Source organism: Schistocerca serialis, chromosome 2 (assembly GCF_023864345.2).
Source record: "Schistocerca serialis cubense isolate TAMUIC-IGC-003099 chromosome 2, iqSchSeri2.2, whole genome shotgun sequence".
In the NCBI taxonomy this organism is placed as follows: Eukaryota; Metazoa; Arthropoda; class Insecta; order Orthoptera; family Acrididae; genus Schistocerca; species Schistocerca serialis.
The window spans coordinates 454,813,281-454,836,761 of NC_064639.1; the positions used below are offsets into that span (position 1 = coordinate 454,813,281).

A 23,481-nucleotide genomic window follows, 5' to 3' on the forward strand; every position below is an offset into this window, starting at 1 on the left:
TATAGTCTAATAAAGTCACCGAAAGATCAGAACCATTGCAAAATAATACAAGCAAGATACCTGTATGAAGCAGAAAGGCAATTAAATCTAAATAATGAAAAGAGTGAGGTCATACACATAAGTTGTAAAAGAAATTCATTAAATTTTGGTTACACAATAAATCATATAAATCTAAAGCTGTCATTTCAACTAAATACTTAGGGATAACAAATACAAACAACTTAAAGTGGAGTGATCATGTACATTATGATGTTGAAAGGCACACACAAGACAGAGTTTCACTGGCAGAACACTTAGAGGATACAAAAAAATCCACCAAACAGACTGTGAACAATACATTTGTCCATCCTCTGCTAAAGTATTGCTGTGCAGAATGGGATCCTTACCAGATAAGATTGAAGGAGGACATGCAAAAAGTTCCAAGAAGAACAGCTTACTTGTATTATTGTAAAACAGAGGAGAGAGTGTCATGGAAATGATACGCAGGTCAAGGTGGCAACCACTGAAACAAAGCCATTTTTTGATGTGGCGAGATCTTTTCATGAAATTTCAATGCCTAACTATCTCTGCTGACGGAGAAAATATTTTGTTGATGCCCACTTACATATGAAGAAATGATCATCATAATACATAAAATAATAAAAATCAGAGCTCACATGGTGTGATTTAAGTGTTCATTTTTACACCATGATATTCAAGAGTGGAATGGTAGAAACATAGCACCACACACTTCAGAGTAAATTGGAGAGTAGCCATGCAGATGTAGCTAAGGAGATTTTTCCTCACTTTTGAACAGTCAATAATGGATAACTAAATTCAGATATGGCATACTTTCCTTTAAAATGACTGGTGCAAAAAGTGTCTCTCAACTTCAACAACAAATAAAAACATTGAGAAGATAAAAAAAAAGCTGGTGCCATAGGCTTATCAGAAAGAATACTAGCATACACACTGTGTGAAGCATTAAAAATTGAAAAGGAATTGTGCAGTGCAAGTACATTTGTAGAATGTTGACTCACACTGAACGCATAAAACAAATCTCTCAAGAATTGAATATTTACGCGACATATTAAAAAAAGTATTCCATATTTTGATAGGTGGCAGTAATGGAGCAAAACAAGACAAAATGTCAATTAAATATGGGTTCTAATATGCTTATTAAGAACTATGAGCCCTTTTTCATCTTGACTATGAAGCCCATCTCTTCTAAACAACCTGTTTGTTATTATGAATGACCTACAGAATGCAGTGAATGAATGAGGAAACATTCTTCTGTTATTTTTCAAGGATACAGCATGCATTAGTGTTGTTACCATAAACCATATTCACAGTTCTGGGTAAGTGCAGTGTATACATTAGCTCTAAAAAGCAATTTGTGTTTTCCATAATGCAGTAATGTGTTTTCATTTGTTTACACCATTCTGTAAGTTGTTTGCAATAGCAAAGAGCTTACAGTAGAAGACACATATTTCGCAGTAGCAATGATGAACAAGAGCTCATGGTTGCATGGTATGCATTTGAGAGAGATGATTGTTGCATTTTTTCCCCTTGGTTTAGCCAATTCTACCACTTCACAAAGTATGGCATTATTTATTTATTTATAGAAAACACCATGTACATGAATTATCACAGAAGAAAAAACTGAAACCACAACTATTCTTTTCTTCTGCAGTATTTCCAAAAACAGCAACATTGTTCTCAGGTGATTGTGGATAAAACAAACATACATGAATTATTTACAAATCTCACAAATGTTTAAAAACAATTAATTTTGGGTACTGATTTGTTACTGTGAATGAGACTGGGTCCATCACTCAAGGTCAGAAACTAAACAGCAAATGAATCAGGGAGTGGAACCTGGTAGCCGTGTGAAGCTCTCCTATTCAGAATACAAACAAGAATTAAGTCAAAATTTCAGTTCAAAAATATTAATTTCTGCAGTATCCACATCTTAATGTCATGATTCAAGTGAAATGATGAACCAAGTTTTGCGCATGAAAAGTTACTAAAATACTTTGTTATTTAGGTGGTTGAATTGGAGGTGTTGAAAATTGTTAGAAACATTTAAATAATATTTATGTTTGTTGCAGAAACCCCGAAGTGATACTGTGGAATTTTTCCACATTCTTATCTGGTCGCACGGAATTTGCTTCATGAGAAGTCTAGAAATCACTCATTTCGTTTTTCTTCTGACTTCTATATTGAATCGCACTACTATTAAAGCCATGTATTGCACCCACTACCACATACATAACATTTTGACAAGGTAAACATCTCACCTATTATTACAAACATGAAACAAATACAAAGTCAGTTTAGTATGACAGGATGCATGGCATAAAATATAAACATATTTTTCATCAATAGTTTTGTAAAAAATAGCTTTTCAATATTAAACATAATGTAATCAATATTTTTAACAATTAATATTACAATATATCCATTCTGAATAGAAATGGACTAATATTTCATTCACCTATGAAAGCTGTAGTTCCATTCATCAACCCTAATTAACCTACACAAAACACACCTTCTCATCTTGTATTTAAAACAAATATTTAACAGGTTTACTTCATGGACAATTGAGTCTTGACCATAAAAATTACAGTTGATCATGTTGTTTGTAAATCAAGTGTATCATTTACTACAATGAGTGAATCTCAGTCTTTTACATTACATTTGCAATGAAAAAGGTCAAGTTGGTGTCTTCTGCTGGAAAGATTATGGTGAGGATTTTCTGGGATGTGGAAGGGATTCTTACAGAATACTTGAGGGGGGGGGGGGGGGGGGAAGAAGAAGCTGAATTATTTACAACTCTTGGCATTGTTATATATTTCAATGCAAAATAATTTTGGTGAACATAAGTGTAAAATGTGTGTCGAATATGGTAATCACATACTTTTATAGAATATCTGCCACAGAAGCAGGGTGGGGGATGGGGGGGGGGGGGGGGGAGGGAGGGAGGGGGGATATCATCTCACTTCAGAGAAGATTTGGGGGGCCAATTTTCTGACTGTGGTAGACTCTCACAATTGCAATTATGTCACTGTAGTCTTCAGTCTGAAGATTGTTTTGATACCCTCCGCACAATAATCTGCAACTCTCTTCATCTCTACAAACTACTGCAATCTGGAAGTCTTTACTGTACACAGAGAGGGAAGAGGCAGGACAGCGGGACAGGATGGAGAGTGGGAGATGGAGAGAATGCCCACATGAAGGGGGGAGAGGACAGTACACCATCTGGATGTGAAAACAGTGGCGGGGGCAACAGAGAGACAGGAAAAGGTTAGGTATGGTGGTGGAAAACAGGTTAACACAGATTTAAGCCAGGGGGATTGCAAAAGAGCACAGGATATGCTGCAGAGGCAATTCCTGCCACTGTAGTTCCGAGAAACCACTGCTGGAAGAGAGTACAGCAGAGTTCCGCTAATCCGAACGTTCAGTTAATCGGAGCATGAATTATGTTAGTCTAAGTATGGAAAACTTTTCGCTGAACTGTAGTGCGCACACACAATATTTTAATTTACACAGTACAGTAAACATGTACTAGAAAAATTGGCAAGAAAACATTAGGTTTAAACAATGCATAACAGTGAAAGAAAAGCTGTCAAACTTACTAAAATACAGTGGACATTTTATCCCTACTTTTTTAGATGACAAAAACTCAGTCATTGTTTTTTGGAGTACTGAAGACAGTCTGTTATACAATGCATAGTTGTGCCATCGTCTCATAAACATCAAATCAGCAGGTGTAGCAGTGGGCTGTTGTTCCAAATAATGTAGCACACGGTCAAGGACTTCTGCTGTGTCACTGTGTGGCACCAGCTCTCCTTTATCGCTTTCAGGCTCATTGTCACTTCTGTCACAGCAGTCCACTTCTTCCTGGTCTTGAGTCACAGCAGCAACTAAATCAGTGTCAGTAAGGTTCTCCACATATGCCCCATCTGCTACCATCCACTCATCTGCGTCTCCTTCACTAGCTTCTTCACATCAAGGGATTGTCTGTATCATTTGTAGTAGACTTTCCTCTTCATTTTCAACTAGGTTGTCCTGAAATTAAAGAGATGTTCACAGTTTTCTCCATGTTTTCGCAGAGTATTTTCTGAAATATTTTATCATGCCTCATCAGACCAATAAACAACATCCTTCACATTGGTCTTTTTTATTTTGTCCACTAAAGGTATGCTATCACCTTGGATCAGCATTCTTAAAAATTGATTTCTGTATCAGTTTTAATGTTTGTGGTACGCCCTGGTCCATCGGCTGTAGAAGTGGTGTACCATTCGGTGGCAAAAACTTCACCACAATTTCTCCATCAGATAATTCCTCAGTACTTGGGTGAGATGGCGTGTTATCAATCAAAAGGATTGCATGGGGAGACAAATGAATTTCCTTAGAAAACCGTCTAACAGAGGGAACAAACTGGCCGTGAAACCATTCTCTAAACAGCTTACCATCCATCCATGCTTTTCTCTGGTTGCAACAACATACGGCAGGGACTTTGTGTTGAAGTTTTTAAAAGCTCTGGGCCTAGCAGATTGCCGATCAGCATTAAAGGCAGCCTGTGATTACCAGCAGCGTTGCTGCACGCCAATAAAGTTACACGATGTTTGCACATTTTAAAACCAAGAGCATGGTCTTTGCTTTTGATGCAAGGCTTTTTGTTGGCAGTGCCCTAAAATTAAGGCCAGTCTCATCAGCATTATAAATTTGTTGGAGAGAATACTTTCCCTCTCTTATCATTTTTTCAAACTCATCCAAGTATTCCTTCACTACATCACAGTCAGAAGAAAGTTGCTCTCCAGTAATTGTTAGCTGATGGATTCCATGACTTTTTTGAATCTGTCCAACAGATCCGTAATCGCACTAAAAGACTCATAACCATTCATTAACTTGTTCAGGTAAACAGCCTTCTCCTGAACCAGTGCTCCACTCAAAGGAGTTCCCCTTTCTCTTACCTGCCTGAACCAAACGAAAATAGCTTCATCCACTTTATCGCACTGGGACTGTTTCAAAGACTGCCACATTTCGAGTGTTTTTCCCGAAGACGTTGCACAGAACTGTTCAAGCTTCACTCGGTTCTTCTTCCAATCACAAATGGTTGCTTTACAACACTCAGTTCCATTGCCAGTTTAGATAGATTCTTGCCATTGTCTATCTGCTTCAAACTATTCAGTTTTTCTTTGAGAGTTAACATTGTATGTTTTCCTTTACTCGTGATGAAAATGCGTACACCACTATGCCTGAATGAATACAATACAACTGTTAAGTGTGCTAGCGATCGATAATTAACATAACCAATTGCTTTGTGAGCCAACTGGCAGTGCACTGACCTCAGACACTACAAAGGTCTCAACAATGCACAACAAGGGCAGGGAGTGAGAGTGAATCATTGTTCCCACACTTGTTCCCATTTGTTACCACGGTGTACCTACTTATCTGCTTGGTATACTTGATTCTAGAAACTCGTCACCGTAATTCTGGCTAATTCAAACAAATCGGTAATCCAAACAAGGTATGGTCCTAATTAGTTCAGATTAATGGGACTCTACTGTTTTCAAATGGTCCCAGTAATGAAACAGCTGTTGAAATCATCAGTTTTGTGGCATGCAGCATGTTCAGCAACTGGATGATCAAGCTGCGGTTTGCCACAATTTAGCAGTGACCACTCATCCGAACAGACAAGTTGGTTACTTGTCATACCCACACAGAATACTGTACAGTAATTGCAGCATAGTTGATATGTTACATAGCTGCTTTTAAACGTGACCCTGCCTGTGTTTGGCTACGAACCACCTGTGAAAGGGCTGCAGTACAAGGTGGTGGGTGGGCGTATGATCCATAGGGTGTAGGAATGGGAGCAGGATTGGAATAGGGATGATAGGGATGGACATGGATGTTCTCTAGGTTGTGTGAGTGTCACTACTTTGTATGATGTGGGTAGCAATTTGGGGAGGATAACCCCTCATCTCTGGGCATGATGGAAGGTTGTTGAAGCTCTGTTGAAGGATGTGGTTGAGTTTTTCAAGGCCAGCGTGATATAGGGTGCTGGTCAGTGGCTAGTTAACAGATACTATTGACAGAGGAGGAGATGGTATGGGGGATCTGTTTATGGGTATGCTGGAGAGGATATTTCTGTCAATACAGATCCTATTAGTTTATCAGTATATTTCGAGAGATCCTGCTTTCCACTGCATATGGAGCATTCACAATAGGTGAGGCTGTAAGTCAAATACTTTTGATATGAAACGAGTGACATCTGACATAATAGAGGTACTGTTGGTGGTTGGTGTGCTTGATATGAACAGACATATTTATGGAGCCATCTGAGAGGTGCAGTATGACATCTGTGAAGGTGGTTCAGTGGGTCAATAAGAACCAGGTGAAGCAGATTTGGGAGTAAGCATTAAGGTTATGGAGGAAAGACCAAAGGTTGTCACTGCCATGAGTCCACATCATGAAATTGTCATTGAATCTGAAACAGAGCAGGTTTTGGGTGTTGACCGGATAGGAAGGATTCCTCTAGATGGCCCATAAATAAGTTGGCACAGTATGGTGCCATGTAAGTATTCATGGCAGTACACATGGCAGTATGATGGATTTGTTTATATATTTGGCCTTCAAAACATAAATAATTTTGTCATGTTGTGGTTTGCCAGGAAGACTGGAAAAGGTGTAGTAGATTTGGTATCATGAAAGCAATGCGAAAGGTAGTGTCCCATGGCTGCCAAGTTGAATCATCTTAATCTTTCTTTTTTTCTTTCATTCTTTTCATTTTATACATGTATGCTATATGTAAACTGAATGACTTATAGACAGCGACATAGGGAAATTAATGATGTGTTTTGTGGCAAGGATAATGTTTTGATACATCTGCATACAAAAAAGGAAGAAGAAATGTGCTCTTCAATTTATTACTTCCTGTATCTTCACCTGTTTATTTCTATAAGTGGTAGCAGGCGGACGTATGATTAGATCCGTCATACCAGTATTATTTAAAAATGTGTATTTCAACTGTACATTAAAAGTGTTATAAAGTTATTAGGAAAGCATTCACAATGATCACACGTCTGTTCATCATTTTGTCTGCCGCCGAGATCCTGCATGAGGAGGTTTGGAGCAGACAAGAGGAATTTGCGTGAGCAGGGGAGGAGCGATCCTGCATCGGCATTGTTTTAATCAAAACTATGCATAAAGGAATTAATGTGAAGCAGTTCGTAATGTAAAGTATGAATACTGATGTTGAATGTAATGATACTGAAGGTCTGTTGATATTGGCATCAGTTAAACTCACCCAGGATTGTGCACAGATTCAGAAATTACATTCCAATTTCTTTTAACTATTCTTCCCAGTCTTTTTTTAAAATTATTCAAGCAGCAATTATTGATTAGTTTCCATTATTTGCCCGTCTGCATATGTCATTATTCTCTGCATGGAGGCTGTTGGTGTACAAGGACACTACGTCCACAGTGACCAGTGGTCTGGTGGTAATAGGACTGGAAATGTGGAAAGGTGGTGAAGAAAGTGAGCAATGTTTTGGATGTAGGACAGGAGGTTACCAACAATAGTTTGGAGGTGTTAATTAAGACTGTGGGATGGAGTTTGAGAAGTAGGTAATGGATAGGGGCCAGGGGGTGGTTGGTGTGAGAAGGGAAGTGGTTTCAGGTGTCAAATCTTGGGATGAACCTAACACCTTAAGGAACTGCCAGAGGTCCTAGGTTTGTAAGCAGATGTGTTGGAAAATTGGCAGAGACTCTCAGCCACATAATCACCATGATTCATGACCGCTGCGGTGGATTCTTTGTCTGCTGGTGGGATGATAATTATCTGGATTGGATTTTTAATTTATGAATAGCTGTGTGTTCCATACGAGTGCTGGTGAACTCACTAGAGAGGGATTTAGGAAAGGAAGTTGAGACTATATTGGAAGTAAGGAATTATTGAATGATTACCGTGTGACGACTTTGCGAAAGGGGAGGTGTATCCCAGTTGGGAAGGAGGTTGGGACTGTTTTAAACAAGGTTCTAAGTGGGATTTTGGTAAGCTGTTGTCAATGGGGTGTGTAGCAAAGAAATGTTTCCACTGCAGAGAAAAGGTAAAATAAAGAAGGTCCTTTACAAGTGAAGCATGACTGAACTTAAGATTTTGGGCTAAAGATGAGGTGTTTAGGTAGTACTGCAAGTTCTGCAGAGGTCAAAGTTTTGGCAGGAACATTGACAACAGTGTTACAGAATGGGTGTTCAGGAGCAATGTGTATAATGGAGGGTGGAGGAAGTTTTTGGGGACATGGAAGGTGGCGTAAGTCAGCTAGGGCTGGTTACGAATCTATGAGGGGTTGATGAGAGTGTTAGATCAGGGTGGTAGACTCTTTATTTTCCAGAGGTAATCCTATTTGCACATACAACATGAGTAGCTGGGACAGATTCCTCAGGTGATGCTGACAGTGCTATTCCAACTTTTGAAGGGCAAGAGTTTCTATTGCAGTGACTGCATTCAGGAAGTTGTGGTCAGGATTGAAAGGACTTTGCGAAAGAAGGAGAGGCTGTCAAGTATGGTTTCAGCGCTCTCTCTCTCTCTCTCTCTCTCTCTCTCTCTCTCTCTCCTCTCTCTCGCCTCTCTACCTCCTTAACAGTCTCCACCTTTGTCTTGCCCCCCTCCCCCCCCCCCCCCATCATCTCCTCTGCTTCTTTTATATGCTCTATCCTTCAGAACTCCTTTCATGCTGTTGAGCAGTAGCTGAGTCATCTGCTTCTCCCACTGTTGCCTCTCACTGCCCTGTTACACCCGTTCTTGCCTCGTGCAGTCTTTCTTACATGCTCCCCACATCTATCCGGCCAGGTAACTGCTCTCAATAATTGATAATCAATAAGCAGCATCACCTTGGTCATGGTAGTTTGTATCTGGGTGTCTGTGTATCAGTATGTGTGAATGCATGTACTTTCTGACAGAAGAAAATAAAGAGCCCAAAAGCTAGTGAACGTGGTCTTCAGTTGCTTTTGTGTTTGTGCACAACCTAGCAGTCTGTCACAGGTGTGTGGTCGCCTTTCTCTTATTTTACACATTCTTCTTCTATTGTAGTCCTTTCTACTGTTAAGTTCACTATATGATGCAACATGGTAATTGGTGCGAAGAGTACACAACTTCACTAATTTGATAATCCTTTGGTTAATAGGACCTGCCTAAAACTCCAATAACTCATCCAGTCACTGTATGAGTAAATCAAGATTTGTGTGTGTGTGTGTGTGTGTGTGTGTGTGTGTGTGTGTGTGTGTGTGTGTGTGTGTGCGTGCGGAGGTGAACGTGTGTGTGAATGTCCACGTGCATGTAGGAGGGGGGGATTACAGAGAACTATTAGGGCACAATTAGCTACAATTTTACTGCAAAATGTCTGTGCAATAGATTCAATACATTAGTTGCCACAGAAAATGTTTTACATCCAATGACGTATATTTTCCTTGTTGGATAGTAATTTTCCTCTCAAGCAAGTCTGGGAAGCCACAAAGTAGTACATTATCATTCTTATTGGCAATTTCAATGCAAGATAGTTGGCAAGACCCCTTAGGAATCACTGTATATAAGGGGAACTCCTGTCAGATGAATTCTGAACATGATGTTTGGGAAACTGAATATTACTGATCACATTAGCACTACTACGAAGCTATCAACTACAATTTGAAAACATGTTTTCTGGGATTGGAAGAAACTGTGAAAGCTGCAAGAAAGAGAAAGAGAAAGAGAGAGAGAGAGAGAGAGAGAGAGAGAGAGAGAGAGAGAGAGAGAGAGAGAGAGGGCGGGGGGGGGGGGAATCAAACACATAATACAATTAATTAAAATTCTTACCCCAGGAGTTCTGCGAAATAATGTAGGCGTTTCCACATCCACAAATCCAGATGCACAGAGATATTCCCTCATTTTCATAGTGACTTGAGATCTGAGTCTAAGATTGTGTTGCATGTCCGCAAATCGCAGATCAAGATATCGGTATTTCAGCCGTAGCGGTTCCTTTGCCTGAAACAAAAATTAGACATTTTATAGGGGCAGGCATAATGCACTTGCAAGATAGGTGCTTATGCTGAGAACTTAGGCAACACTGGGAGCAACCACATCAGCTACGAGCTAATCAGCTCACTTGTCATAAATAGTGAGGACTGAAAGACCATGTGAAAGCTGTAGCAGTACACCAGAAGCACCAATGCTTAGAGCTCCAGTGTTGTGCCGGAAAGACCTTCAGGAAAACGATAACAACAGTTATGCACCAGGTGCATACCAATAATGCTCTTAAGCAGAGCAAGGGTTTTAGTTTCTTGAAGTTATAAAATGCCACAAAGCAACATAGACTGCTGGCATGCAGTATAGGTGCACATACACCACACTGACATACAAAGGAACCCAACCCAATTGCCTGAATGTTTTTGGAATACAAAAGTAAAAATCAGTTTCTGAAGATACATCCTCATAAGATAAAAGCTAAGGCATAAAGTTAATATGATCAAAATTAAATTCATGTGCAAGAGGCAATGCTTCACAGTAGCTCTCTGTCAACTAAATTTCTTGCCAATACTTTAAAGCATCAGAGCAGTGTCCCCAACATCACCAACATCTCCCTTGTCATTTCATTGAAGTTAAAGAAGGTTCATAGGCAAAATAAAAGTTGAAGTACACTGTATCGATCCTGAAACATAAACAAAACTGATAATTGTCATTTTAGTGTTGCTACCTGTATTTATTAGGAATGTTTCAATATCTAGTTTTATTAACTTTAAAACCACCTCAAAATTAATTTTAAAAGTTTAGCTTTTCATGCATATTATATTACTCTGAACAAGAATTTTTTAGGTAAATTTTGTCGTTTGGATGTAAAAATATCCTTAATATCAGAATGAAATTTTCACTCTGCAGTGGAGTGTGCACTGATGTGAAACTTACTGGCAGATTAAAACTGTGTGCTGGACTGAGACTCGAACTCGGGACCTTTCCTTTCACGGGCAAGTGCTCTACCGATTAAGCTACCCAAGCATGACTCACAACCCATGCCCACAGCTTCAATTCTGCCAGTACCTCTTCTCCTACCTTCACAGGAGAGCTTCTGTGAAGTTTGTAAGGTCCCAAGTTCGAGTCTCAGTCTGACACACAGGTTTACTCTGCCAGAAGTTTCATATCCTCAACATGTAACACGTTAGTCAACTGACATAGCTACTGCCTATTTCTGTTAGCTTAGTTTGTTGCCTACATCTGTACTTCCACAGGAGAAGAGTGCACGCACACTGCCAGTCGGACTAGCTCATGCAGCAAATGTAGAAAACATTCAACTCAGTACCAACAGGCCTTTCTCCACCGTACCAGGCCTGCCGGGCTCTTCAATAAATCATAAATCATGATCCCCAGTGTGTGTGCTGGCATCAGTGTGGCAGACATCGACGGAAATAAAAAGAAAGTGCAAACATTACTAAACATCAAAAAATGTGCAGTTTTCTTTAATTTTCTTATTGTGAGTAAGCTGTCTTACTCCTTAGTTTCCTGTTGCCTTCCCTGGTAACTGACAACTCTAGGGTAAATACTACACTGGGCCAATGTTTCTGCTTCTGACTCTACCTAGCAGAATTTACATGCATGGGAAACTACCTCTGTTGCTTCTTACTGTAATACTTGTTGTGTCTGCTTTATGCCACCCATGATGAACACGACAGTGGCCAAGTTATCTCATCATACCCAAATTAACATGCAAATCAATGCTATATGTTACACACAAATCTCAAAATGCATGCTACAGGCTAACGTGGCAGAATGACACTACTGTCTGGAGTGTCCCATGGTACATTGGTCCTTGCCACTGAGCACTGTCCCACCACCAGGCTTCAGTATGAGGGAAAACTTCTGCTCTTAGTGGATTCTCACATAACTATTAGTGATATTCTTGTAACAAGTAACATAGCAATGGGACTGATACCATCACTACAAAATTTTACTGCCTCAAGATGACACGACAATGTTATCACAAGTAAGAGATGATTATCTTAATTTACAAGATTACGTCAGGATGACATGACAATGTTATCACAAGTAAGAGATGGTCATTTTAATTTACATTGGGCATCTCTCTAAGAGTCATCCGCCACATTTCCTCCGATGTTTTGGAAAAAATTTGCAGTGCAGTACCTGTAGTGTGAAGAAAGGCACAGGTCAAGGTTCAATTCTGGGAGAGGGCATCACAGTTTGTTACCATCTACCCCCCCCCCCCCCCCCCCATATATATTATGCCAATTCTAATGTAACACAGATACCTATGATTTACTAACAATAAAAATATAATATATATGTTTTAATATAATAACAATAACAATTTGTTTCATCAGTGCTCAGGGAATATCTTTAGGATAACTTCCAAGAAATTATAGTTCAGGGAAATACAGCATCTGAAAAGCATCTGTCCAAAAATTTGAAAAGTAGTTGTGCTAAGCAATTGATTGAAGAACTATAATTGCAACCAATTCTCACAATTTCGATATAAAAATTTACAAGACACAAAATCAAAAAGTTCTTTCACCATTATTAATATTTCACTCAGCACGACTGTGAACACAGGTCTGCAGACTACAGTTCACAGATCTGTGAATGAGAGGAATGCTGTTTCTTTCAGTCTTAAGACTACAGATACTTGCAGATCACACATACCCCTATCTTTGCCATGTTATAGTCTGAACAAAGATCTAAGCCATGTGACAGAGAGCAAACATTTGAGCTCTACATGAAGTGGAGCCAACAGTTATAGTTTTCTCATTTATAACGGAAATCAAGCTGATTTTAACACTTGAAAAGGCTTCTTGTATTAGTATTACACATGTAGTAGTACGTTTAACCCAGTTTCTCTCGAACTCCCAATAATAGCTCAATGAATACAATTTTTATATTTAACCACATCAAATGCTAAGAAAAATTTTCAAACATTGTATTAACAGCTCTCTCCTTTTTACAAGCAATGGGATTACAGTTCTTCAGTGAATTCCTGGGTCTGTTACAAAATGAATCATTTAGTTTTCTGGCAATTTCTCAAAATAATGTCTTAATGTTTTTATGCTTTTAGAAGAAATGACATCCATTTCTATCCATGATATTCAGTCTTTATACAAAGTAAGCACTTACATTTAACAACTTTTTGCTTAATGTAGCACACAATATCAATATACTGTGCATAATACAGAAGAAAAGTTGATTATAGACAAAACTCTTGCGGAGAGTTTGATATAAAATTCTGTCATCTCAAATTCTTTGTCATTCATTGAGGTTTAGATCTGAGGACCAATATATTTTCAAGAAATTTCACCACTGTAATAAATTATCTTTACTGTAAATAATACAATACACTCAACAGTATTCTAGAAGTCAACCACAAATGAATGCTGCCACTAGTCAGCTGACTGAGAAGCTGGTTACAACACAATGTCATCATGAGCGGTCTACATTTCTGTGGTCTTCGCCAGGGTGGCAAGTAATTTCAGGTGACGTCCAGTTACTTTTAAAAAATTTTATCGCAGTTTAAAAAAGCCACTCCTGTTCCTTAATAATTTTATATGAATTTTCACTCACAAAATAATATGAAATACAATATGTATGGATTATTGTGTTCAAAAACCAATGGGAGAAACTACACCTGCAGTCTAGAGACAATTTTTAAAAATTAAGTTCATGCGAGGAGCAGCTTAGTTGAAGAGAGTCTTCAAGAGACGCTGATAAGGAAGTATCCCAGCTTTCTTTCTTATTTTTGATTCTCTTTACTAGCCCCTTTTCTTAGCTGATCAATGTGAGGCCTTGTGTTTTGCCTTTAAAAGGCAATATTGCTAGCAATTCTTCCCTAAATGCTTTATTTTCAATATACAAAAAACTGCATGAAAATAGATATTTGATCTTTATCGACGACGAAACAAGACCCATTAAGTGCAACAAAGTGGCAAGGTATATTCAGCTGAAGTTCACTACTTTTATTGTCAACAGCCCAAATCACAGTTTTTATAGTATAGCTTGTGGCTGACAATGGAATACCTTGTATTGTGGCAACAATATTCTTTTTCTCTTCAAAAGGTGCTGTGGCCGCTTCCAACATACATTTTTTAATGATCTCTTTCTGAAAATGGCTTCTGGTGTTTATTTATTGTCCAACATACGCATAATGCTGCTTCGTCAGATTTTTCTTGCCTGCTCAGAGCGATGTAGTAAGGTCGTGTAAAAAGCTAGATATGCCTGAAATTTTCTTTGATAAGCTTCTATATCTCCATCTACACACACATTTTGCAAGCCACTGAGTGGTGCTTAGCAGAGTGTATCCTGTACCACAACTAGTCGTTTCCTTTCCCATTTGACTTGCAAATAGAGTGATGGAAAAACAACTGTATATATGCCTTTGTACGTAATCTCTCTAATCTTATCTTCATGGTCCTTACACGAAGTGTATATTGGTGGCAGTAGAACCTTCCTGCAGTCTGCCTCAGATGCCAGTTCTCTAAATTTTCTCTTATTCAAACTTACCGGTAACAAATCTAACAGCCTGCCCCTGAATTGCCTTTAATCTGATCTGGTGCAGTTCCCAAACACTCTAACAGTACTCAACAATGGGTCTCATAAGTGTCCTATGTGCAGTATTCTTTACAGATGAACCATACTTTCCTAAAATTCTCCCAATGAACGATCGTGCATTTCCCTTCTTGAAGAATAGAAAGGTACGTATGGAGCAGACAGTGCCATTGATTCAACACATGATGTAACATTTATTTCACTGTTAACCTGATGCATGTTGTCGTTCTAACCAACACAGATTCCTCTGCCATGGACTGACTGTTTTGTGACCAAAAATCTGGCATTTATATATCCTCAAAATAATAAGGGCCGAAACTACACATTGTTCGAAGTTAAATTCACAGAAATTACAATTAAAACGTAACTCAGTAAATTAACTGAATACATCGAAAAAGTCATTCCTTTTAACAGTTTCTTCTACTACAAGGTTTAGGCGAATTATTTATTTAAATCATGAAATTACCAAATATCATTATGCAAACAATACTTTTGACAAAACTGTTAATTAATTAAAGAATGGCTTTGCTAACATGTTTTTGAATAGAGCCAAATAGATCCTTTAAGAATACTATTAGTTGTTCCTCCAAATGTTTATAATTAGTACAGAAGTTATATCTGTTTATTTTTCAACAATAGAATTTAAGTAACAAAACAATTACCGATTTCATCCTAGAATGAAAGTTTTAATTAGGATTAGTCAAAATAAATTAGGAAATCAATTACTTACATAAAACTAAGCACAAAATTAGACCTGGTGTTAGATTCTTTAAAGCTGAGAGCCAACCTTTCTCTTTTACGAAAATGCAGATTATATTCTCGTACATTAATGGTAATTAGTTAAAATTGAAAAAATGAATTTAAGTAGGCAGATGGCAAAACCCAAGAGTGGAAGTAAAATCATCCCAACTTGTGTTGTCAAAACTGGTCTATGAGTGAGTGGATAATAGCGTTGGACCCACTTAGCAATTTTATGAAGGACCAGAACTTTCTTGGGCTCTGACAGAGGTGGTTGTTGTAAGCATTGATCTTTTTACAGACACACAAATTTCTCTTAGCATTTGCCTGTCGGCATTAGCGCATTCTCTTTTGAACTGAGAGTGCAACAGTCTTTGCTTCCTCAGCATTTTTTTTAACTTCATTGTTAAACCGCAGTGGGCCTTTCCGTCCTTAACCCACTTACTCGGCACATACTTCTGCAGAGTATGATTTACAATCCCTTTAAACTTTGTCCACAGCTCCTCTACGTCCATCATACTAATCTGAATGATGTCAATTCATTATCTAAGTCTGATTTTAACAGCTGTCTATTTGCTTTTTCTGGCAGAAATACTCACCTAGCCCTCTTGATTGATTTATTACCCAGAGGAAAATTTTTATGGAACTGCTGAGGAGTTGTTTTGTAGTGTTGCTTTCATTTGGCAGCTTTAACAAGAGTGACAGTTTTGTTGCATACGAGGCAAATCAGAACAGCTCCAGGCATATCCTGCAGCATAAAACAATATTGTTCAGTCCATTCTTTAAAAAAATTCATATTTTCACTATCAACTTTACACATTTTATGATCCATATCAATGCAAGAAAACATTATAAGCCTTGAAAGTAAAAAAACAAGTTAAGAACAATGCCATACGGGATTGCAACTACTGCTGAAGTGATGATAAAATTCGTCTAATTTACTTATATTTGTTCTTTATAAAGATACTGCTGTATGGCACAAATCACATGCCAACACATTGCAAAGGAGATGCTTCTGTGTCAAAGTGTACGTCGATGCACCACTGAGGAGCCACTTTCACGTCACAGGTTGCCATCACCATATATACCACCCCTAACAACAAAATTATCATTTCACATCAAAGTTTTGTACAGTGGCATAAGCTTTTGTTCAAGGTAAGATCACAAAAATTATGTTAAAATGAATATGTCTGCTTTGATTAAAAGAGGATTCATAGGTTGCTGGAGAGAGAGAGAGAATTTATAAAATTTCCCATTTCATTAAATAAAATTCTTGCATTGCCTTCGGGTGTGCAGAGATTTTATGTGGATCAACGTAACATGTCTTCTGCACTACAAAGCATAGCAACTATGTATTAAATTGATGTACTAACCATTAAGAACTAAAATCAGTCACACAATTAGCTGTAAAATATAATAAAAAATTATATGAATGGCATAGAAACATGTTGTTATTCACAGAAAATATTTTTTAAATAATGTACCTGAGTAATATATGCTTTAATGAAATTTTTGGTGATCCAGTTCTTGTCCTTCCATGGCCCAGACATGGACTGTGGTCCACCAGTTGCCTACCACGGGTCTAAGCCTTCAAGAGTTTCTACACACATTTGAGAAGTCAGTATTTATGTAGTGAAGGGCCTTACTTTTTCTGTTTTGTTTTACTCAGTTTCCAGTATGTGCCAGTTCTACTTGTGGACTCACAAATGTGTCAGATTTGTCGTTGATGGCAACTGTGGCCAGTCTGAGAATATGTGCCTTTTGCTGGCCAGTCAGGCTGCGAGCTCACCACATGGGCTATCTCTCAGGTAGGCAAGTGGGAAGCATCCTATCTTAAACAAAGTCTGTAATTTTCTAGGAGTCCATGGCATTTTTGTGAGTCTTAGTTTTCATGTTATTTTATACTCCTAAAGTTAGCTAAGAAATTTGTAAACTGATGTGTTTCAAAATACAAACACTTTTACTACTTGTCAACAAACATCAGTCTGTTATTGCTACTACCACTACTTCTAACACAGAAAAACGAGGTGGCCCAGCATTTGAAATAAGAAAATAAAATGAATAATAATGTTTAGATTCAGAAGTGACTTTAATGTGAAGAGTTAGGTTGGGCGGTGAACCAATCCATTCTATTTACACTGGTGTTGAAAATTAAAGCAACGAACAGAAATTTTGAAAGGTTGCGTTTATTTTACCATAAAACAATATCAACAGCTGATAGTAAAGAAGAAACAATATAAAGTATACAGAACATAAACAACTGCAACATGTAAATGGTAGACAAAAATGTTCTTAGTTTTTCCCACCTTAACTGATTTGCACAAACATTCTGATAACTGGTTTATGTGCTCAGTATGGTGTGTGACCACCTATGGCAACAATACAGGCCTTACAATGATGGGGCATGCTGTGAATGATGTCATCAATCTCATGTTGAGGCAATAGCACCCTTTCTTCCCACGAAGCTGCTCACAAGTCTTGGGGAATGGTTGGTGGATGCTGGCATAATGCAGTTCATCTCCCTAGTTCATCCCAGACACGTTCTATGGGATTCACATCGGGAGAGCAAGTAGGCCCCACCATGTGTGCAATATCTACCGTTTCTATGAAAATATCAACTGCCGTGCTCTATGACATCAAGCATTATCGCCCATCAGTACAAAGTCTGGGTCCACAGTAACTTGCAACAACTGCACATGAAGTCCCAAGATCTTGTCAGACACCTAACAGCAGTTAAACCTTGCTGATCACCATACAATTTCATGGTCTTTGGGATACAGTTTTGTTCTATATAAACTGCCATCACATCCAAGACACAACAGAATGATTCACATTAAGCGATCAGGCCCCACCAGTGTGCAACTGTCCTGCTCCCATTCTTCCTCCAATGCAGAGTGTCTAGTAAGTGTCTTCTCTTTGCCATACTGCATCATCTGTGACTGTATACACAACTGTTGTGCCTGTGGGAGTGATCAACATAATTCCTGCCCACAATATTAGGGATCTTCCTCAACTGGTCTCTTTCCACAATATTTGGGTCCCGAAATTGCGTCCCATGTTCTCTCCAGATGCAAATGCATTGAGAGTCACTCTCCAGACCAAACTGCAACTCATCGAAAAGAACATTGGCCCACTATTTGATCGTCCAGGTGGCATGTTGATGACTCCACTCTAGATGTTCTCTTCCATGAAAATGTGTCAGAGGTACACATACATCAGCTCTCCGTCAATAAAGGCCACTCTACCAAAGCCTTCTGTACACCGTTATCCTCAAACAACACGTCCAGAGGATGCTGTAAGGTCATATGCCAGTTGGCATGCTGTACTGAGGAGGTACTGTCGTGCCCTTACAGACAATTAATGGTTCTCTCTTTCTGGAGTCACAAGTGGTCGTCCCTGCCCTGGTCTTCGGGATACAATTTTGGTCTATATAAACTGTTATCACATCCAAGAAACAATGGAACCACTCACATTAAGCGATCAGGACATGCCAGTATGCAACTGTCCTGCTTCCATTCTTCCTTTGGCCTTCCACTGCAGAGTGTCTGGTAGGTGTCTTCTCTGTGCCATAATGCATTGTCTGTAACTGTATACACAGCTATTGTGAATGTGGGATTACTCGGCAAACACTACCCTGTTTGGTAGGTGCCCTGACTCATCGTTGGCATGGTTGTCCATTGACTGCAATGCCATCTTTCATACAGAACACGATTGAACAGACATCTGTTAACAGTCTGTATGATTATACACGGGACTGGGAAATAGTGGTTTGTTGCCTTAATTCTGGACATCAGTGTATTCCCCCACTCCCCATAAAGGTTTTACCCTTGTCACTGATACTGGTTTCAGTAATTTATGTATGCAGGAACAGAAGGAAATTGTTCTTATTATTGAAGCACTTGTACCTATAACAAGGGCATACTGAATCTGAAAGGAATTCCTTACTACAGACAACACATGTTTAACAGGTATGGGCTCTGATAGTACAGGCTATCACAGCTATTATTAATATTGTAAGCAATATGGCCAAATTAAGCTTAAACCATTCCTCAATTTTCCCATTTCAAGTGCCATGGTGCACTGCTACTACGTCCGGCCCAAACAATGCTTAAGTACTAAGTAATGTTTATAATCTAGTGAATGCTTAACATGAAAAGTTTTTAAGAGTACGCACCAAGGAGACAAAATTTGCACATAACCTTGTCATGTTCTGTACATTATTATGTAAATTTTTATAATGGAAATTTAATTGGGTCACACCCAGGGTTGGTTTCAATTTTCCCTGTAATTCCTATGGAATATAAGTGTGGAACGCTTTCTCTGTCACTTCACATACCTCACTGGCAACTCATATAACAGTTTTAATGAACAACCTGTGGGTCTGCGGCAATTCGTTGAATAAACAAACAATCCCATAGATGATTATGTCCATTGGAGATCATCATATTAACGGATTTCAGCATTTTTCGTGTGATTAATGTAACTGAATTAATCTGAGCAACCAGATGCGAAATGTGTATACATATGCTTTACATAATACATTCAACTGCATGGTACCCCTGTACGACTACAGATGAGACGAACAGGATTTCTTGTGTAATTACTATACTACAATTTTAGAGTTAACTGTTTGTTTAAAAAGAATTTTACTTATTTTCTTACTTGGTAATTAACTAGCAAGGTGAACATAAATTTACATGAATCACAGCAATGCATTTACAAACTTAAGGTGAACCAAACCATTGCTTGAATAATATCAAGTCTTGATGTGTATATTGATGCATTTGATATCTGGATAATTTAATACAAGCAAACTGTGAGAACTGAGGAATATGGTTGTTGATATAAGGAAAACATGTAAGCTTAATGAAAAGCTAGTATTGCTATGTGATGGATCAAAGTTAGTTCTATGCTAGTGTATAGTTCTTCTTACTAGGGTAATGCTTTCAACACTCGTTCATTTACAAAGGGCGGCAGGTGTGAGGGTACTAGATTTTCCTTGATTTTATAAGTAATAATTCTGATGGATGTAGTGGACTGGTGGGAAAATCACATTCTGTAGTAACATTAAATGAATAAGCTTGACATGTTTCACATTAGTGGGAAGAGGAGTTCGAGGATTTTAAGTTATCCCTGGTTGGGATCATACATCCTTTAAATAACTTTGTTTGTTGTTGTTGTTGTTGATGATGATGATGATGATGATGATGATGATGATGATGATGATGATGATGATGGATAATGATGTATGTCTGTCTGTGTTTTTCCTTTTGGGCTTTGTTCAGTGGTGCATTTGATCGAACTATGCCTGATGCCACTCTCAATTGCAGGAAAGAGATGACTGCGGCATACAGTGCTCCAAGAAATACCAATGACCCGAATATCTAAAGGACAAGAATGTCAGCGGCATTAAGGCTTCTTTGTATGTTTGTGTTATGCGCTTGTCCACCAAACATAATGTGAGTGAGTCGTCATACAAAGAGTGAAGATCAAATAGTGTTTCAGCCATGAGATGTTGATTTGCCTCTGTAGCAGAGTTAATAACAACTACTGTAATGAGTTACTACGGAGACTGTTGGGAATCCATTGACTTTTAACTGCATCAGAAGAGTTAGACAGACATGGACTCTCACAAACTTCTTGAAGTTGTGACTGAACAAGAACAGCAGGCACACACAGGATGCCAGAGACTCGGTTACTCCAGCTGGCGATTGTTGACCCATCCTGCTCCAATGAACACCCATATCAACATTCTGGCTGCAGTGTCATTACAGCCTCAAACCCCGCTGCAACTCGCAGCAGCCAACAAAGGAATTATACAGCAATGATGGGTGCCTATAGGCACAGATCCTTACCTACTGTTCCAACCCTCCCAACACCCGCCCCTCTGGATGTGGGCTCAAGCAGTGCTTCGCAACCATTGGACCAGCCAGCATCATCCTACACACTTATGCCACTGTACGCTGGTCCAATTGCTGAAGTCATCAGACAGAAGGAGAAGGATGACAATATCGGCAGCACACCTCCCCCTTCCACTCCACTGGTCCTGGCACTATTCCTGGCCATTTCCAGCACTAAGTGCCAAACAAAAGGAGGTGGGGGCAAGGGATTTAATGTCCTACAGTGTCAATATTGATTCAAAGGCTGAGAACTTAAGAGTCATATACGGCATCTGGTGAGTGATTTTTAAGTCCCGTGCAGCTCATTAAGCAGTCACATGCATACTATATTTACAGCATTTGATTACACATCATTACAGTTTTAGTACAAAGATGCAACATTTTTATTTTTGATTAATTTTATGCACATCTCTCTCGGTACAATGGAATTGGTTCACAATAACTTTGATTTGTTTTTGGATTTCTGTTATCCTACAGTACTCATCCATTCTGACTGGCACTCTATTGCTTGTGATTTACGATGCTCCACTGCTCTATGAAAGTCACGAAATGCAAGTGTTTCTATTGTGATCAACACAAAATTTTTCTTCAATAACTGCTGTGTTGGGAAATGGAATGCAATTGTTTCATATCAGTGCAGCAACAACTCCATCCCCAGAGTAGCTTGTGTAACACACAGAGAGAGAGAGAGAGAGAGAGAGAGAGAGAGAGAGAGAGTGTCATTGTCACTCAACATTCCTAACACTCCAACATAGGTACCATTGAATTATCAAGTCATGAAAATGGTGACACAATATTTCCAGGATCTGTATCTCCCAGATTCCTTCCAATTCCCTCTCCATCTAAGCATAATTTTATGTTGCAGCCTTATGTGAAAAATAAAATTACATGGAAGTTGTTTTTTATATTATTTGAGTGGCATGGAAAAATGTACACAGTTCCACGCAAAACTAGGAAATGAAGTATTGCAAAACATAACAACAGAATGTATCTCCAATGAATGCAAAAATTAAAGCCAAATTCTGAAATTTTCCTAGCAACATTTAAACATAGTTCCAAACTGATACAAATATAATTTTATAAGAACTTACCTTATTGAAGTCTCGAATGCTGAAGGGCAACTGTTTTTTTGCCAAACTCACTACATTCAAATCAGAAATATGAACTTCTACACCCCCAGTCTTCATATCCTGGAAAAATTAGAAATCTGCAAAGAAGATATTGTCTTAACATTCTTCCTATTAGTTCACAGTAATCTATACAGCTAAAAGTCACATACTCACAAGTACAACACAGTTAAGTCCCAAATCTACCTGTGCATTTCTCAGAAACTGATGTCTGGGGGGAAGAACCCAGATGACGTGTGTGGTGAAACAAGCACTGAAGTTATGACTGTCATGTTTTAGAGCATGCTCTGCAACAGGATATTGTGTCTTGTCGGTATACACCCTCTGTCTATGCCCACTCATTCTAACTGACAACTTAGTGGTAGTCATGCCAATGTAACAGGTGTGAACACTGTTTACATAACAGCTGGTATATGACATGTTTCACAGGTGGCTCTCCCTTTGGTAGTATATGTTTTGTCAGTTATAGGGCTGGTGCAGGTGGCATTAGGAGGGAGCATAGGGCTAGTCCCGCAGTGGTGACATTTACAGGGGCAGGAGCCATAGGGCAGGGAGATGGGTGCAGAAGGAGCATGGAGCCTGACAGGGATACTGTGGAGATTGAGAGGGCAATGAAAAGCTATTTAGGTGTGGTGGGCAAAATCTCAGACAGTGTAGATCTCATTTCAGGGCATAATTTTAGGAAGTCATAGCCTTGTCAAAGTAGCTGATTAATACTTTCAAGAACAGTATAATACTGAGTGACGAATGATGGTGTGCCCCGAAGTTGTTTTTTGGAGGGATCAACAGTACCAGGATTGGATGTGATGGTCCAGGAAATCTGCTTTTGAACTAGGCTGGTGGTGTAATTTTGTCCTGTGAAGGTTGGGGTGAAAATGGTGGTGTATTGGTGTAAAGTTTGCCTTGGATGCCAACTGCCAAAACGTAAGTATTACTGTTTGTTAGTAGGTTTAGGGTCCTGAGATTTTAAGGTGGGACTGTAGGTCAGTTTGAATCTCGCAGACAGGATCTTGATGGCAGATGCTGCATGTACAGTGTCAGACATCTGGTGTAGAACTTCACTAACATACTCCTGTCACTCAAAAATCACAGTAGCAGATCCTTTGTCTGCCGGGAGGATCATGATTGAGTCTTAAGCTTTTAGGTAACA

The 23,481-nt window shown here is 38.8% G+C and overlaps 1 protein-coding gene across 4 annotated transcripts in view; it reads right to left on the reverse strand.

The window, feature by feature from the left end:
* LOC126457341 (aspartate--tRNA ligase, mitochondrial) overlaps positions 1 to 23,481 on the reverse strand; it is a 158,183-nt gene that overhangs the window by 78,647 nt on the left and 56,055 nt on the right. For all 4 annotated transcript variants that reach the window (XM_050093560.1, XM_050093559.1, XM_050093557.1 and 1 more), the window contains 2 exons: positions 22,296 to 22,394; positions 9,842 to 10,009 (listed from right to left, as the gene is read on the reverse strand). In XM_050093560.1, the coding sequence (XP_049949517.1) occupies positions 9,842 to 10,009; positions 22,296 to 22,394 (267 nt within the window). The remainder of the gene's footprint in view (positions 1 to 9,841; positions 10,010 to 22,295; positions 22,395 to 23,481) is intronic.